Raw genomic sequence first — 18799 nt, 5'->3', positions numbered from 1 at the left:
TTAGCAGCTCAGTTCTGCAATGTTTAATGCTAACTTACAATGACCAGACTTCCTGTCATGGCCAGACAGTGAAATGGGGATGGAATGAACTTCATAGACCATGTGATTGATCAAAGTGAGTGGGAGATGTAGGTACTCCAGTACACTTTCCCCAAAGTTTTACATGGCAACATTTTTGGTTTGTTTTGTTGCATGGATTAGAATGTAAACTTATATGGGCATATATGTAAATTTTACCCTATTCTTATCTCATTTTGTGAAGGTGCCTTTTAATTTTTGATATGAAACCAATAGCCATTTGAGATATATGGCCCCTTGAATTCAGAGCTCAAACTGGGAAGGGCTTTAATATGTTATTGCTCTACTCAGCAGTCCAGTAAGAAGTTACTAATTTAATAGTAATTTGTTGTTAGTGTATATGACAGCTCTGTGTGATCTGATGGGTTTAAAAGGTGCACTTCTCTAAAGCTTATGTCAATCACACAGCTAAACCCCCAGGGGACGCCTTGGAAAGGTAGTCATGTGTGCTTTCTCAAGATGCACTGCACCATTTCTCATGTTCCATCCTTGTAACTGTGTTTTCAGATGATTTTGTAGCTTACCTGTAATGACTTCCTTGGGCTACTGAATATCTCACCAAATTTCACTTTTGGTATGAGCTGAATTACCTTCCATGCAGCACCTGTACTGTCATGCTGCAGGACATTTCTGCTTTCATGTGACTTTATCCTTCTCTGAGAGAAGCCTCACCTTGTTCCCTTCAGAGTTGCACAAGATCCGTGTTTCATTGCTGCTCGGCATAAAAGAGGCTGTTAAGGCCTACCTTGCATAGTTAATCTTTAATTCTGCAAAAGTGAGAACAAAGCCATTGTCCTCACTAACTGCCCTGAAGTATATTTGCAAAAGGTTACTGAAGGCTTTCTTCATTCACAGGGTGCTCATTTGCACATAACCTACGTTGCAGGGGGCAGCTTCTGCCTTTCCAAAATGAAACCTTCCTTGGAATATTTTGTAATGTGAATTGTTGAAAAAAAAAAAAAATGGATTCTGAAAAATGGTTCTTAAGAGCAGAATGTTGCTACATATATACACACATGAAAATGCAAATATATTCATATAAAGAATGCCCAACCCCTTTTTTCAGTCCACAGCACTTAGGTGATCAGAGTCCCTTATTTTCCTCTCTGAAACTTTGCCGGTAGTTTCCCTTTAGCCTTCTTGAGACTTACTGAAAATACCTGCTGAAGTAAATAATGCTCATGGCTTGATTTCTGACTCTAAGACTCCTTAGAATCTCTCTGCAGGCTCTTTCTTCTCCTTTGTTAAGTACATAACTCTGAGCTGGGGTCCAAGTATCGTTTGTGGCCACAGACACTGAAAGACTTCTGGGGAATTTGAATCAGGACCCTTATCTTACAAGACTCGGTAAGCCTATAATGCCAATCTCAGTTGAACTTTTACACTGTTTATCAAAATTTTTCTGTCAAGGATACCTTGCTAGGTTGGCAGCCTCTAAGGTTTTTTGACTTACCCCATTCATATACAATCTGCCTGACTTTCCAGCCTAAAATTTCCCAACTTGACCAAAGCTGATCTATGCAAACATGCCTTCCTACAATGAACTTACATGGGCACTTCCAGCTAACATAAGGTGTTCTGCTGTGGGCATTGACTGGTTTTAAGCAGGGTCTGTTCCCCAATCCAGTTGTCTGTTTGGGTGCTGAACGGTTGTGGTCCCAAGAAGAGGTGGGTGTTGCACGAGCACGGAGGGCAGACAGAGGCAGAACTTCTCCCTTTGAATAGCAGTGGTGGTTCTCTTCTGGAATGAGGAGCACAGTGTTGTGTACAACAATGTAATGTTTTCTGCAGTTTTCCTGTTCACATTATTCTCTACCTTTGCTTACTTTATGTCTTGTCTCCTGCTCAGCTTGTGCAGCACCACCTGTAGCGGAATCCAAGTTCTGTTTTACCGTCTGCCTCTAAGTGTAACTGAAGGAAAGGTGTCAGCAATTCATACCTGTAAGTGTGTGACTAAATGTGATCACGAGTGCCAGGTTATTTGAATGGAGATCAGTGGAGATGTCGAGGACCAAAAGTTTACTGTCAAGTTTGTGGCAGTAGAGAGCTCTAGCAGGCGCTCTGGAAGGCACTAAGCAATTAATCTGTGCAGCCTTTGGAAAGTAGCTATGTAGTAGTGTAACGATCCATTGAGTTAACTGGTTTGCCGAACAACACACGACAGCAGGAGCTGAAGTTCAGCATCTTCAGGCTCTGAACTGCCATGAATACTGCACGTCCAGATCTGAGCCTGAAATGGGATGGTAATTGAAGGTGCCTTGGAGTCCGGTCATGTTAAAGAGCCACTTGAGGGAGTTGTCAGAATCAATAGGTGACTGATGAGGCTGCCAAGGAGATCCTTTTAACCCGTGGAAATAACCACGTAAAAGAATGGGTGAAATGTAAACTAGTATTGAAGGCTTTTTAGAGTGGCACTAGACTTCTAAACTGTTTGGCTGGGGACCAAATGCTTTGGGAGTGTCCTCCTTGTCTTGCTGCGTCTGAGGCAACTTCTCTACAGGGCATACTTTGATTCATGTTTCCTTGGGAAATGCATTAATATTCTTTGCGCTATTTTATGGAAATCTCACCTGCAAGAGCATTGGTTTTGATCTGACAGTTGCAAGCTGCATACATCCAGGTCTGTGCTTTTTTCAGGTGTATCAGGCCCCCCAGGCAAGTCAGTCTATGAAGCCAGGTCAGGATAAGGGTCTGCAATTTGCACATGGGATTGAAAAGGAGGAAGGCTCCAGTACTTCAAGGCAGTGAGAAGAGAAGGGTTGTAGTTCTAGCACAAGGCATGAAGTTACGTTTTAATTGTTCAGTGACAAGATTGCTGTAAAAAGTTCACAGTAACTGTGTAGCAGCTAAGTTGGTACAGCTGATTTAATAAGCTGAGTTTGAAACATGTTGCAGCTTTTCCTGGCCTGTTCCTTTTTCCGTTCAGTTGGGATCAGCCATTCTGGACTTAGTGGGCATCGTGTGGAGGGTGCCGGGCAACTCCAGACTACCTGGGGAGACAGCAGAGTTTAGCACCAGACCAAAATTTGTGCTTGCTGTGCATGTCTCTCTTTTCCCCCTCTGATCTTCTGCCGTGGCTTTTCTTTCAATAATATAGAATAATACATCCTAAATGACACTATAAAATGTTATTTTAAAATATGCAGGTAGTTTCTATTCATTTTCTGAAACTATAACATGTATTATATGTTTCTGTAAAAATCTAAAGAATGTTTAATAAAACTTGTGGTTTGTATATCTGTTTTATACATTATTTAAGTAAACATAATGATATCTCACCAGAATTTTGTAAGACATATATAATATGTTTCCTGAAAAGTACAGGAATGTAAAATTCTGATTTTTTCTTTTTTTTAATGTGAATATTTTCTCCCCCTCCTCCCTCTTGTTCCCTTGCTGAACGACTCCTCTGTTTGCTGAATGTTTAGCAATTACGGTATAGTAATCTCTTTTTCAAAGACCGGTTGGAGAAATAATAATATGGTTACCAGTGTGAAACCTGTGCATACAAAAATCATTGTGCTTATATGTATATACACATACATATGTTCACACAGGAGAATGGGATGGAAGGATTGAAAGGTGGTAATGCAAGGAAAAGAACTGTATTGAGTATATGTAACTGAGGGGAGACATTGAGAAAGTTTGTGTGTTTGTTTCAGAGGTCAGTATGAGGTAAGAGACACTTGAAATAACAGCAGCAATGCCGGTTGTGAAATCTGTTTTATCACTGCTTATGGTTTATAATTGAGGGGGTCTTCATGGTTTGGTGTTCATATGTGTGGATTTATAGGAGTCTGAAATGAAAGGTGTGCTTCACTGAAGTTAAAAATGTTTTTCAGCAGGGATTTGTTGGGTGAAGGGAAAGCAAAAAAGGTGACTGGGGTTGCCATGTCTAATGGCAAGATGTCTAATCCTGCCCATGATTAGAATGAGCCAGCATGGTGCACAGTCCCATGCTGTTTATTGCAGCCACACAACCTCCTTCCCTCTCCATTTGGGTACTTTCTCTCTCTGAATCCTGATTCTTCTCTGCTGATACTAAAGTGAATTGGTGGTCTTAGATTATCTTTTTTTAGATGGTGTCATTTTGGGATGGGTATTTGTATATACCGATAGGGATCTAAGTGAGACTCTACATGGTAAAGAGATGAGAGTCATTAGGAGGAGCTTTTGGTGGCTGGTCATTTGTGGTCATGTCATGAATTTATTTTAGAAGCTTGCGTCTAAATTTAGGTGCCTTGGCTAACCAGATCCACAGATCTTAGGAGAAGTTTTAATGGTTTGAGAGAGTGGCTGAGACATGGAGGTTCGAGACATTAAAGTCTCTATCTTGAAGATAATTACACTTGGAAAAATTAGTTTAAGAAAGATGCATGTGCCCTGTGATTAGTTCAGGTTAACCTTTGAGGTCCCATTTTCCCTAGGTAAGTTGTTTAATGACTGGGAGAAAGGAGTGTCTAGTGGAAAGTTTGGCCTGGGATACTTTTGTATTGCTATTATACAGATGTTATTGTTTTATATATTGTTATATATAGACATTATTAACTGTCCTCTGTTATGGATGAGGTGCTCGTTTAAAACAGGGCTTTTATATTGCGGCGTTCCAAAATGCATGGACAGAAAGCCTCAGCTATTTTCCTTGGATCTTGCTAAGTCTGATAAACACATTTCAAGAGCAGCCATGAAATGTTTTTCTTCACTCTTCATCCTATAGCTTGTAAGCTTGTATAGCTTGTAAGTCAAGACTGTCCAGAAGTGGGAAGAGCTGTTTATTTGTCTGGTCTACAGGCAGCACAAAACCACTTCCTCAGTTTTCTAATAAGTATCTTATCTTGAGACTACACATATTTCTATTTCAGTGCTGTCTCACTACTGTTATACAGGCCATGTAGCAAGGCTTTGATAAAAAGGGAGCTGACTTGAGGAAAATATGTGCTTGTTCACATTCTGCTATGCTCTAATATGTACCTGTGCTCTGCAGAAAGCAGCAAGTTGAAAGTGATACGGCAGGTTACATTAAATGACAGAGATGTCTTTGGAGTTGACCAGGAAAAAACTCACAAACATTTTAATTATTAGGCTGGATTTTCTCTTTATATAAATAATTTAAATATTTTTCTTACAAGTGCTGGCGACTATGCTAGCTGACTAGCTGACAAGGTTAGCTGACTGTCTAAGATCTGATGCATACTTTTTAGGTGGGTAAGTTAGAAGTTGTATATTTTCTTTTTTGTCTCTAAACAGTTGTCATGGCAATTGGAAATTTCTTACTTAGAGTCAATGCCATTTGTGAAATCATGTCCCGTATAACCCAGAGGGGCTGTGTGTATACACTTTGTCCATGGATAATATCTACATAGATATTTTAGATATGTATGCGTGCTTTGAGTTGTTCATCTTATTGTTTTGGGCTCTGCTGGAATGTAAGTGCAGTTGTACTGACTGAATGTTGTTTTCTTTCAGTGGATCTGATGGAAATAAAAGAAATTCGCCCAGGAAAGAATTCAAAGGACTTTGAGCGTTGCAAAGCAAAGCAGAGAGAAGAACACTGCTTTACTGTTTTTTATGGTACCCAGTTTGTCCTCAACACCTTAAGCTTAGCAGGTACTTTCTTCTTTGTTTCTTCTTTAGACCTACTGATTGAACATACCAAATACATTGATGGAACGATAATGCAAATAATACTGCAGTTTTGACTTCTGCAGTTCAGGAGTGCACCAGATGTTTAAAATCTGGAGATAGACCTTTTACTCAGACCTTCATGTCTGTGTACTGCTGCATTCGTAATGTTTTGCTTTCAAATAGTGTGTTGTGTGAGTGTGGTTTCTGATTTGCTCAAGCATTTCTTGCAAGGTAGACTTCTGCTGGTATTTACCTCCAGTAAGGTTTTCAACACTGAAGAGCAGAGGTGACATTGTCCTCTTTAAAGTCAGCAAAGGATTTGCTGTTGTCTTCAGTGTGGCCAGAATATTGCCCCGGCATTTTTAGTCTGGCCAAAATGATTCTGGAAACAATAGCCTTAAAGAGTTAGGCTACAGCTGTATCACAGAAACTTTCCTATCACCTATGAGCAATTGCAGACCAATTTGGAAAAATGAAGTGCTAGTTTGGATTATGTATGTGCATGTCACCTGATAATAGTAAACCCCTTATAAAGAAGTACTAGGGAACCATAAATAAAATTGGAAGGTGATAAATTGAAAATGAAGAGATCTGAGTTAAATAGAGGGAAGTTGTATCCTGTATCTGTGGAAAGAGTTGGGGAACTTCTTATTTCAGGTGAGATTATCCAAGGTCGGAAAACCAAAGATTTTTGAAATTAAAATTAATATAAATTCTTACAGTGCAGGCTGAATACAGTTTCTAACTAGTGGAGTTTACAAAGAGATTTCCCTTATAAAAGGTTTGTGATGGATCCTTGGCTTAGAATCATACAGACAATTTATTTGGAGTGGTAGTTCTCTCTGTCCTGTGCAGGAACACACTTGTCCATTTAAATCATTAAATTCATTGCAAAATCTTAATGAGAGAAAAGAGGAGTGCTTTGTCAGCATTTTAATGCTAACAGTAGCTTTTTTTTAAAGGGAATTAATTGCTTATGGATTGCAGTACTACAAGACAGTTTTTTTTGCAGTCTGATGCACTGGAAATTAAAGACTGCTTGTGACTAATCCATTGTTATAGGCTTTTAACTTTAAATAAGTTTTACCATTGTTGGCTGAAGTCTGTGATAATTTTGAGCAAGCGGCTGTACTGAAGTCCGCTTGTGCCAGGTCCTTCAGATTGATTTCCTCTGACAACCCCCCTGTCCCTCCTCCACGGCAGTTCTCAAAACCAGGCCTCTGCCAATACTTTAAAAACACTCAGTACCATCAGGTATGTTGCCGTAATGCTGAACTGCAGAACAACATGATATAACTTTCAGTTAAGGGGGAAATCCTTTTCCTTGTTAAAGTGCTTTGTCGTGGTTTTAAAACAATATCAAATAATTGTTACTTAAAGGGAATGGTAGCTGTCATAAAGGGCAGAATTGTCTTGGGAGAAGAATTGGTTTGGCAGTGGTAGTGGGTGTTCTTTCCAAAATTGTAACTAATTGAAAAACATTTCCATGGGGAGCTCAGGCTGGGCTTTAGCTTCATCCTTGGGGGATAAAGCATTGTTTCAAAGTATGTTTAAATAAAATGTAATCTTAATCTTTTGAGAAACTGTTTTGCTTTGAAGGCAGTTAAAAGAATTTGCACAGATTATAGCTCCTGTGTGAAAATAATTTTTCAGAACTCGTTTAACTGAAGAATGCCTTAATGAAATTTCAGAACCAGCATGCTAAAGCAAATGGACTTTGCCCAACTAAAGGCTGTAATGATAGCATCTCATCCAAGGCCCCAAAAAATTGGTTTCAGCTTAGCCGGTATTCCCTAGGGAAGGCTATACCCAGCATGCAGTTCATCATCTTGCTTCTGTTGGGTCGAAGCATTACCAAATGTGATCACATTATATGATGTGGAGGACTTCTGGTTTGGGAAATGGAAAGGTGAACTACATTTAAAACAAAACAAGACAGTGTTAAACCAATTTGTAAGGTTGAGAGGAAGATGTACCTGGCTTAAGTGTTAAGCTGTGTAAGGAATTTTAGACCTTTTTTAACTTCGCTTGTATTAAAATGTGTTCTGTATAAGCTACATTAGTTTTGTACATTACTCCCTTCCTGTTCCTCTTGCCTAAGTCTAGTCTGGAACAGTCTGTGTTTAGAGGCATGGATAGGACAGACGGGAGGTGGTTATGTCCATCAAAAGCCAGTACTTTGCAACCTTCTTGTAGGTTGCTTGGAATATAATGAACTAGCTTTATGCTATAACACACCAAGTTCTTTTGTCTGTGTGCTTCATGTTGCTCTAGATCTAGGTCCCTGGGCTTTTGCCACTTTGGAGGCAGAAGATAAGAAAATGAATTTTGATTGTGTTAGTACAAGAGCTCAGCAGTAGTTTCATAGTCTTTCTGCAGAGATGCTGAAACTTGCCTACCCTGATAAGCAGGCTTCTAAAATGAGGTATTTTTTCATAGAACTTCCTGAGTTAACCCTCCCACCCCCAAATTTATTCTGGTTTTTATTAGTTTTGTTATTAGCAACATGAAGCTATGCAATGAGATTTATCAAAGAGAAAGGTTAATGAGCAGCTTTGTATACTAGGGTTTATCTAAACATCACAAGTTATGTCTTGGTTTTGTGTTGATTTTGTTTTGATGCTTCTCATAGCATATTATTTCTTTTTCAGCTGACTCTAAAGATGATGCTGATAAATGGTTGTGTGGCTTGAATATCTTGTATCAAGAGGTTATGAGTGCTCCCACACCTGCGATCACAGAAAGGTATGTGGACATATTTTCACTTTGAGACTTGACGTTTCTTTGGAATTGAAAGTGGAAAATCTGAAAGAAATTTCTAAGGTGCAACAAGTGGTGCAACTGCCAGTTACCTTAAGAACAACTACTGTCCAGTTAGTGTATGATACAGAAAGCTTATATGGAAATTCTCCATGTCTATTTTGGTATTTACGTACAGCACTCGTGGATGCAGCAGAGTGCAATTCCATAATGTGGACTTGCAGTTTACATTGTTCTGTATACCAAAAGCAAACCAGAACAAAAATCTCTTAATGAGATCACAAGAACATCTGGTGTGTGTGCTGACTTCTTGGAAAAGACAAATGTCTTACGCAATCACAGTAGGTTGCTCTAGTAGCTGTCCATGTGTCCTGTGTCCCAATAACTCCGAGGTATGCTTCTGCAGTTTCTCCTTTTTATTGGACCCATTGCATTGTATGGCAGTGTGATCAGCTGACTCAAGAGCGCCAGGCTAAAAATGAACATTTTTAAGGATTACTTTTTAGCAGCCAGCCATATGTGGGTGAAACTGCACCCTTCATGCTTCTGAGGATGTTGCATGCAAAACACTCATGCTCAGAATGGCAGGTTTGTTGACAAGCTTTTAATGCTGTTTCTGTGCCTGATTGCTTTTCATCACTGCTGACATTTTTATTTGTGGTCACTGCTTTTACCTGTTGTCCTCACTTGCTAGCTGACCAAATTGTGGCCTTGACATTGATGTTGTCTTTATCTTCTTGCTGTTCCACTTGGAGTGAAAGTATTCTTATCAATTCATATCTATTGTGGAGCGAGCTGCTATACAAAGTGCTACTGGGTTCCAGGCTATGTTTGTGCAGCAGAGTGATTCCTATAGACACTGAGGATAATGACATGCTGTGTTCATCCTTTAGATCAAAGTCATCTGTGTGTATATTTACAATTAATGCTGCTAATAGTATTTTGCTGTTCACCTAAAACTGACATGCACTCTAATGAGGATTTTCTTTAAAATTCTCTAAACGCCTCTCCCTCCCTCTAATTTTCAATTTTTATGCATCTAACAGATCTTTGAGCCAGCAGCCTCAGCTGGCATAAATCATTGACTTGATGGAGTTACTCTAGTTTAGGTTAGCTGAAGTTTTGGCTCGCATTATCCACTTACATTTTTACAGCTTCTGGTTGCTCATTCTTTTCTGTCCTGCCCACCCTTCCCCTTCCTGTGTTGTTTATGTGGCTTTAAAATGCAGTATTAGGCAGCAGAACAATATATATTTACAAATATGGTTATAAAACTAGCTGAATCCTTAGATGCTGCACTGGAAATGTTTTTGCTTTATTAAGAGAGATGTATCTTATGACTTTTAAATATGTATATTGAATTTTATCTAAGGATTTGGATAGATCATTGGCTGTGTTTTCTTTATAATTCTTAGATTAACCTTTTTTTTTTTTCTTTTTTCCCCTCTTTTCCACAAGCTGGCTGAGAAAGCAGATCTATTCTGTTGATCAAACTAGAAGAAATAGGTAAGAAGCTTTCTCTTTGTTCCATTTGTTTCTAGTGAACTTTTATGGCAGATTCTAATATGGAATGAAAAGAAATAAATAATTCTTCATCCGAGATATGAAATGTGAGACCCCTGAAGATGGCATTTGTTGTTGCTTTAACAACTTGAGTTTTGCCTTTTACTAAACACAGCATGTTCATAGCACTCACTTACATTCATGTGTGTGGTATAAGGAGGAAGCAAATGATGAAAAATAAGTAGTTTTGCTTTTAGCCTAGAATTACCCTGCCAGAATGAGGAAAGGGAGTTGTCTTCTTCTAGTCATACTGTGGAGATTCAGCTCAGCTGTGCAGGTATGTTAGGTTGCATGCTTTCTAGAGGTCTTTGCCAAATTGGAGCCTAGCAGCTTGGACTGTGTAACCTGCTGTGGGCTTTTCTGTGTAGCTGTGCCACCAGTTCTTCCTTCATTGCTGAAGCATGTTTGCCTTGGAGTGACTACACTGTAATGTAGACAGAGCAGAACTAGCTTTTAAAAGCTTGTTTGGGCATTAGTAACAGTGAAGCTGCATAAGCAGAGTTCAACATGGGCTGCTAAAGATCCAGGGCAGAGGGCAGATATTTAAGTGATTAGCCTTCCCTTGTTTCAGTCCTGATGGGGCCTGAACATGGCTAGTATGTGTGGTATCTAGTTTGAAACTAGTCATGGCAGCAGTGTCAGATATATCCAGAGATAGGGTTGTCCCAGCAATAACATGAATTCTTTCCTGCAGGGATCAGAGCTGTGAGGAGAACAGAATATTATGAGGAAGAGGAGATAACAGAGATATCTGAGAATATTAGGGGAAAGGAGGAGGAAGACTACTGGTATGACAGGGTAGTACCGTGGTGAAAGAGTTACTTTAACAGTGGGAAACAGAAAATACTTTTGAGGATATGGTGCTTGTCATGTAAAAGAAGTCCCATGGGTTGTAGCTTCATATGATTGGGTTTCAGTAGTTCATTTCAGGTCCATATGTGATGTGGATTTGTAGCTTTTGCACAACAAAAAGGAGACTCTTTTTTTTAATTAATTCAGTTGCATACCTCTCCTTAGAGTTGCCAGAAATCATGTGACACTGAGAAGAATGTTAACCCCTCTTCCCCCATGTCTGTTACTTTACCATGATTTTGCTCTTTATCTGGAACATTCATTTTATTCTAAGGTGTAATTCAGTGTAGAAAAGTACATGCGTTTCCTCTCATTTAGGCCTTTTCCTAAAAGCAAAATAAAGCATGAAATGAGACTGTTATTGCAGGAAATAACACCATTCTGCAGACAGCCTGTGGCATTGTGCAGCTGGCTTCAGTGTGAGCTGAGATTCTGCTTCAAAATGGTGTTTCCTAAGCTGGCCAGAATGGTGAAGGGGAAAGTACCATAGTTTACTGGGTATTGCCTTATAACTCCTGATGTATTTTGAAAAACTAGTCCTACAAGGGGGATATGTTGGCAGAGATCATGAAGGAAAAGTAAATATTAGTATAGAGAAGCTGTGGCTGACAATGTATGTCTGTTGAAGAGGATTATTTTGTTGCTTTAGGATTGTTTCATCACTACAAGGCAGTTTGGTTAGGATCAAGGGGATTTGCACTGTGGAGAAGGCAGTTTTTCATTCTCTTGATAGATGATTCATGTTTTTAGAAAAATTCAGGAAAGGAGTTTGTACTGAGTTTCATTGTGTTAGTGTTGCAGTTTCTAGGGAGGTTAATTGTAAAGGTTAGGCTTCCAGGCAAGTCCTGATTCACAGGTTAAGTTTTTTCCAGTGGTAATGAAGTCTCAGCTCTTTGTTTTGGCTTGCACTTGTCTGGCCAGAGGAAATTGCTTGTGCTTGGTGTTTAGGGTACAAACACAGTCCTTGTTCTTGCTCCTAAAAGGAGTGTTTTTTTCCAGAGGTCTGGCGACAAGGTAGAAAGCCAGGAATTTCCTGAGTTCTAATCTGGCTTTGGCATGGACTTTGGCTAAGTTCCTTCTTGATTTGCCTTTTTCCCTCTCTACACAATGGACATGAGAATATCTCACAGGGTAGCTGCGTGTATGGACGCTGTAGAAGTGTTACTTTTGCCTAGGCACTAATTGTTTTTGTTGCTTTCCAAGTGACTCTGTTCTGACCCTGTGTTTGCAGAGACTTATTAATGGCTTATGGATTGCACTGTAGGTCAAGACAGAGTACCTTAGTCTTGTTTCCTCAGGTACTGTTGGTGTTGCATTAATGTTTTGTGGGCATTGGCCGTAGGACCCACAGATGTTGTGCCTGTGTTCTCTTGACTCTTCCCTACTTCCTTTTGCTGCCATGGATTGCCCTCATCTTCTACTCTAGGACTTGTCCTTGTGCCCTTCACATGTCCCACTGTAATGCTGTGTCTTTCTCATTGAGGCCACACATCAGTGCCTACCCAGAATACCCAGTTTTAGACTCTGTCCTAGAACATGTAACCTAATCTCCGTTCTTTGCTATCCAAAGACAAGTTGAATGGCAGGTGACTGAAATGGGGCTACAGGAGATGGATGAGTTGGTGTACCAGCTTGGTGCTGCTGAATGGATGAAGTCTCCCTCTTTCCTTTTCCTCTGCCTTCTCTGCATGCTGCTAATCAGACACTCCAGCCCCTTTTCTTATCCTGGCTGTGACTCTGATCTGGGCAGGTGAGCTGGGTGACCTCATGAAGCCAGTGGAAAACTTGTTCTATCTCTCTCGGCCACATAGTTTTCTGCTTGCCTAGCAAGTTGAATCAGGTTAGCAGAATATTTTATGAGCATCACAGATAGCCTATGGAAGCAGTGGCACCGTAGCAACAGGAGAATGGAGTGGGGCATGAGGAGAGGTATTGGGGTTGCTTCTTGTAACAGCAGTGAGCTGTTAGATTGGCTCACCTGTACCTATGGCACATTTAAAGCATTGGGACACCCAGCTCCTTTAGAAACCACCCCTCTCTCTGTTCATACAGGAGTTATAGTAGCAATCCCCTACCTCATATTTCTATTTTGATGATAAGTATAGTAAATATTGTGAGCTGCTGTGAGCTTGCAGTGAAGAATGCTATGACAGTGGCACCTCGGACACTGGAATAAAATCTGAGGTTGATGAGAAAATGGGAAGATGTGAAGGAAATTGAGGTTTTTGAAATAAGCTACTCAACAGGTTTGTTTCTAATACAAAGTTTTCCTTCAGCAAAAGAAGTTTGATTTATACATCATATATGATTTGATGTGTGTCCAGAAAGCATTGCAGCAATTAAAAGATTTAGCTATGTATGTAAGTATTGCTTAAATACTTGGTGTATGCACTGAGTTGCTTAAAATCTGGAATAATTACATCTTACTTGAAAGGTCTTGCTGTTATCTAGAAAACTTTGTCTTTTGAAGTGTTCTTAGTATATCACTGGACATTCTGAAGCTCTGTAAAAAGGCTCAGCAGGTCTGTGTAAATGGACCTCAAAGGCAATCCTCTCTGGGAAGACTGGGTTGTGAGAGGAGGATGAGGTCATGTCAGATATTATAGAAGGGGAGAGTCTTGCTGCTGTGAATCAATTTTACCATCCAAGTGAGTAACAGCTGGAGAAAAAGATTATAATGGTAATGAAAACTGGAGCTTTTTATTTTCTGTTTCTGCTCATCTGTTTGGTATAACCTTTGTATAAAGATTTTGGTATCTATATTCCAGTTTCAGTGGGACTGGAACAATGGAAGAAAGGCTGCAGTTCATCTGACCATGTGTGAACATCTACATTTGAGCTGGTCATCTAGATCTGATTAAGTGTTGATGGAGAGAAATGAGTGTCTCTGCAGCATGGTTCTTTCACCCTAATATGGATGCCCAAATTAATTGAAAAGCCTGTTTCTCCCCAATAACTAGAAAAGCTGTCTAGCTTGCTCCCATGTAGATGTTATGTGTATAGAAGTTTACAGTTATGTGAGACGAACCCTATATGTGACAATAGTTACATTTTTGTGTTGATAGAAAATATATTAGTAGCTGACTAGATACAGCAGAACTGCGGAGTTTTTGCCATCTTTTTTTTTCTTCTTTTTTCCCCCAGTATCAGTCTTAGAGAGCTGAAAACTGTCCTTCCCCAAGTAAACTTCAAAGTGAGCAGCATGAAGTTCTTGAAGGATAAATTTGCGGTAATTACCTGATAACTTATATCTGTTTGGTATTATCAGGTAGGTGGTGTTATTTCTTTTCAGGATACTGCCCATGTTTTGGCTTCTTATCATGTACAGTTAAATAAATTATATCAGTTAATTTCTCAGCTTGGCTTTGCCTATATCTAAGGCTATAAGAAAATATAAACACAGATGTCCCTTCTTTACATTGTATGACATTGGGTTTTGAGCTCTGGTGCTGATACTGTGCAAGTGCATAGGAAACTGTTCTATGTTTAAGATAAAATTCATACATAAGAAAAATAATTTTTTTGCAATCTGATCAAGTAATAACCTCTTCACTCCAACCTGTGCTAATATTAATAACTTCTGAAGGTCGTTTCCATTCCTACAGAAATTTTAAATATCTCTGCCTTTTCCTCCTTTGCAACTCTCCACCCTTAAAGCACCCTTAAAGCATACATTCTTTCTTCTGCTGCTTCAGCTAACAATGACTAAATAAGGCACTACTTCACTCTCAGTAACATAGTGGAAACGGAGTCGGGGAACAAAATGCAAGGCCAAAGATGTGGCCTAGGAGCACTATGTCACAAACCAAGAATTTGTGTACTTGTTTGTACTTTATTTTTCTCAAAAAAATATTAAAAAAATCTCAAATGGTTAAAACAAATGAAGTTGGAGTAGGACAGAATGCATGAGAGGGTGGTAGCTGGAGTAAGCTGTGCAAGTGCAGTTCAGCGAATTCTAAATTCACTGCATGCTACTTTCTATTGTAGGAAATAGGCGCTCACAAGGAAGAGCTTAGTTTTGAACAATTTCATTTGTTCTACAAGAAAATCATGTTTGAACAACAGAAATCGGTAAGCTTTTTCATAAGTAGTCTTTATACTGTTAAACTGTGTGGTCAGAATAAAGAGTGAATGCTGATTATTTCTTTGTTTCTGTTTGTTACTAATTTTCTTTTTTCTTCAGAAAAAGGGTACAGTACTGTACTTAATGTGTAGTTAACAGTCACCATCAGCAATTGGCTTAAGATGAATGTGTCATTCATGTTGCTTCTTGTCCGTTAGTAGTAGAAATATGCACAGCTATAATGGGGTTTCTAGTAAGAACTTCTTTTGTGAGTTTGTTCAGGATGTAGAATGTCTTTTAATTTGACTTGGCTGATCTCTTTACTGATAGGAGCAAGGTTTTTCCATACTTGTATTCATCTTTTATAACTAAGCACATTCTGTACATAATGGGGATGTATCCTGAGCATCAAATAACAGCTATTGTTCTCATCATCTCATGCTTGGAGATTACCAGTGGTGAGTCCATGACAAGACATGCATCAGACAGGCCTTGCGAGGCATGAATGCAGCTGAATTACATTTTAGCTAATTTGTATGGGCAACTGCCTGACTACTGTTTCCACGTATTTATTGCACAGACTCATGAGGCTGGTAGAAACTGCAGACACTTAGTGACTCTGAAAGTTAGGAACCCTTTAACACTGTGTGAAAACACATAATTGGAAATTACTTGCATAAATGTCTTTGCTGGCAACGTGCTTATTGTTGATTCAACTTGCAGTTGCTAAAATAAAAGCTTTGATAGTCAAAGCCAGTGCTGCTTCTTTTGGCAATAGAGCTTTCTTGTGCTGTTTAAAAGTGGTGCTGAAATTATTGTGAAGTAGTAAAGAATCTCCATTTACTGACAGGATTTTAGTTTTGGCCATGAAAATCTAGTTAATTAGCTTGAGCAGAAAGTTGAAGAGTAAAACACAGAGTGAGGAGGCTATCTGACTTGCCTAAACTCTTCTTATTGCCCCTTGTGGATCGTTTCAAAGAAACTCCTCAGTTTGCTCAACAACTGCTTTGGATCAGTTGATAAATTTCCTGGGATCTGTAACTATGCTGTGCCAAGCTGGAAGCAATTTAGGCTTTATCTTCACATGAATAAATGTGATGGATGATACATAATGACAGTTTTTCTGGGATATCAAACAATAAAAAATCCCCAGAAATTTGACTGACTACGTGTATAAGGTCCTTACCAATAGCAAGTTTTTTGCCTGAGAATTGTGTGTGTTCATACTGAAAGGCCTGAAGTGAAGTTGCTAGCCTTGCCAGTGTGGGTTTTTTTAATACGTTTAATTTAAAATGTGTCTTGTCAACGTGTAAGCAGCTTCTCTAGAGCAGACGGGCATATGCTTCCCCTTCTTAAACCAGTGGACATTATTAGATGAAGTTAGATTGAAAATTGCATATTCTTTTATTATTTATCTTTTCCCCCTTTTTTGTGTTTTGTTGTTTGTTTTTTTTGTTTGTTTGTTTTAAGATTCTTGATGAATTCAAAAAGGATTCCTCTGTGTTCATTCTTGGGTGAGACTCTTCATTTGTATTATTTTTCCACATTTCAGTATGGTAGTAGTGCTGCAGGTTTTTTTTTTAATTACATGACTGTTTGTTTTGTTCTGATGCTTTAGTAAGTGAAAAGAAGTTATACATCTTTTTGCATTTAGAAAGGTGAACTTACCATGGAAATAAGTTCTGAATATAATTTGATAAATGTTTTTTACTTTCTGACTACAAAAATGGTGTCTCTCCTCTGATTTTACTAAGAGCTGATCAGAGCTATGGAAGGACAATTTGATGGAGAAATTTTAACTTCAGTCTGGAGAGTGGTGTGGTACACAGGCTTTGCCTAGACTTGAGCAGAATGCTGGTAGTAACAGCTTCTGCGTCTTTCACTTGGTGGACTTGAAAATTTAAGAAAGATGTGTACAGCATGAAAAAGGAGGTCACAGACATTGCTAATATTTTGACTGTGAATTAAACCAGTTTATCTTTGTTTTGAATCTTATGTTAACAGATAAAGGAATTTATGTAAAAAGTTTGCTCTGAGTGTGCTGGATATTTCCTTAGCCTTTGATCATGTTACATGAATTAAACTTTAAGAGATTGCTTAAAAGCACAGATTTATCAAGGGTGGGTAGGTGTCGCGAATGAGTGGTTGTGGGGGAGATGCACCACCACAGTAGGTTATAAATACCTATTGGTACCAGATGATGCAGCATTTATGTCCTGCAAAAGGGAAGGCAGTTGTGCTGATTTTTCTTGGTGCAGCTGCATCTCACCTCCTTTTTCAGGAGGTTTTGATCTATCACAGTAAATCATCTGAATAATACATGGAAGGAATTATTTGTGGAAGTGTGGCTCTATGATAATGTACAAGAACACTGTCTCCTTATGCTTCAACTAAGCAAGACCCTGGTCAAGTGAATGCTGCTCATTTGCTATGAAGAAATGAGCACAGCTTTTCTACTTTTCCCAATGAATTGCTATCAAAAGTACATCAGGAATCCAGGAGACTTTACTTAAAGGCTCAAAATGCATTAATTAGATGATACAATATTACAAGCCCAATCTGAATTCCATTGAAGTTATAAAAAGTTTCTTGGTGGTGGCAGCACATTTATACTGTAAATCCAAGATACAAATCCATGTCATTTTCTGCTATAACATCTGATGACACTTGCTCTCTTATTTCTCTAGCTTTACTTTCCCTTTCTTTTTTTTTAAGAAATACTGACCGTCCAGATGCTTCAGCAGTTCATCTTCATGACTTTCAGAGATTCCTACTACATGAGCAGCAGGTGGGAAGGTTGCAGAAATTCTGAGTTCTTGAGGTTGTATCACAGAATTCTATGCTCATTAAAAAGAAATGTGATGTGTCATAGAATATGGTTGATGTCAGCTGTGATACTCGGCCTTGGAAAGATTTCTCCTTTGTTGCCATTGAAGTTCACAAGAACCATTATTTTTCACCTGTATAAAGACTCTTAAGGTGCACCAGAGGATGAGAGGGAGAACAAAGTAAATAGGGCTTTAACATTTAGTCATGTAGATAAGCAGAGAAGGTTAGAAATAAACACTGGATGTATGTCAAAGATGATAGCTTGGCCTAGTTACAGCTGTCATCATAGGTACATCTGGGGTAATGCCTTGGCCCTGGCCCCATTTTAGCAGCTCTTACATAAAAGGCTGAGCTGACTGCCTGCATTTGAGTCAAAGGTAATTTTCTATTGAATGGAGCCACTTCGATGTCCCATACCAGCAAGCAGATAACAATGGAGGCAGGGATTGGAACCATGTCTTCATGGTCTTCTATAATGTTATTTAGCAGAGATACCGTGGGAGAAAGTTGTGTGATACTTGCTAGGTGCTGCTAAACTCCAGGTTTGCGAACACAATTGAAAAGCGAGACCTACACTTCCTGTATAAGCTTGCTACTTTCTTTTTCTCCCTATTTCACTGTGTTAAAAGGACGTTCAGATTGCACCTAGAAATGAGAGAGGTTATAGTTAAGGCATATCTTTCAAGGAGGCCAGCTTTTTTCTGTGTGTGTGCATGCTTATGTGTACCTGTGTATCTTGTGGGCCTCCAGTCTATATAAAGATACTTACATGGAGATCTTCTTTTTTGCCCTTAGACATTATAGAGGAAACTCTTAAGACATGTGGGTACAATAAAATATATTGGCAGTAAACTAGCCAGATGAGAGAGAAGTAAATCACATCTGTAGGTCTCTCTGTTCCTTATTTGATTTTATAAAATATATCTAAAGCTTTTTTCTACTGTATTATTATTATCTCAAGGAATCTTGGGCACAAGATCTCAGTAAAGTCCGAGAACAAATGACGAAGTTTATTGATGACACTATGAG

At 39.0% G+C, this 18799-nt stretch overlaps 1 protein-coding gene across 1 annotated transcript in view; it reads left to right on the top strand.

Annotated features, from left to right (window-relative positions):
• The window catches only part of PLCG2 (phospholipase C, gamma 2 (phosphatidylinositol-specific)), a 59647-nt gene that overhangs the window by 10124 nt on the left and 30724 nt on the right, over nt 1–18799 (top strand). The window contains 8 exon segments of the mRNA XM_010282890.1: nt 5545–5685; nt 8355–8448; nt 9922–9969; nt 14023–14107; nt 14866–14949; nt 16412–16455; nt 17657–17729; nt 18732–18799. The exon segment at nt 18732–18799 is cut by the window's right edge and continues 19 nt beyond it. Of these exon segments, the coding sequence (XP_010281192.1) occupies nt 5545–5685; nt 8355–8448; nt 9922–9969; nt 14023–14107; nt 14866–14949; nt 16412–16455; nt 17657–17729; nt 18732–18799 (637 nt within the window).

Source organism: Phaethon lepturus, unplaced genomic scaffold (genome assembly GCF_000687285.1).
Source record: "Phaethon lepturus isolate BGI_N335 unplaced genomic scaffold, ASM68728v1 scaffold21912, whole genome shotgun sequence".
Taxonomy (NCBI): domain Eukaryota; kingdom Metazoa; phylum Chordata; class Aves; order Phaethontiformes; family Phaethontidae; genus Phaethon; species Phaethon lepturus.
This window is presented reverse-complemented; position numbering and strand designations above follow the sequence as displayed.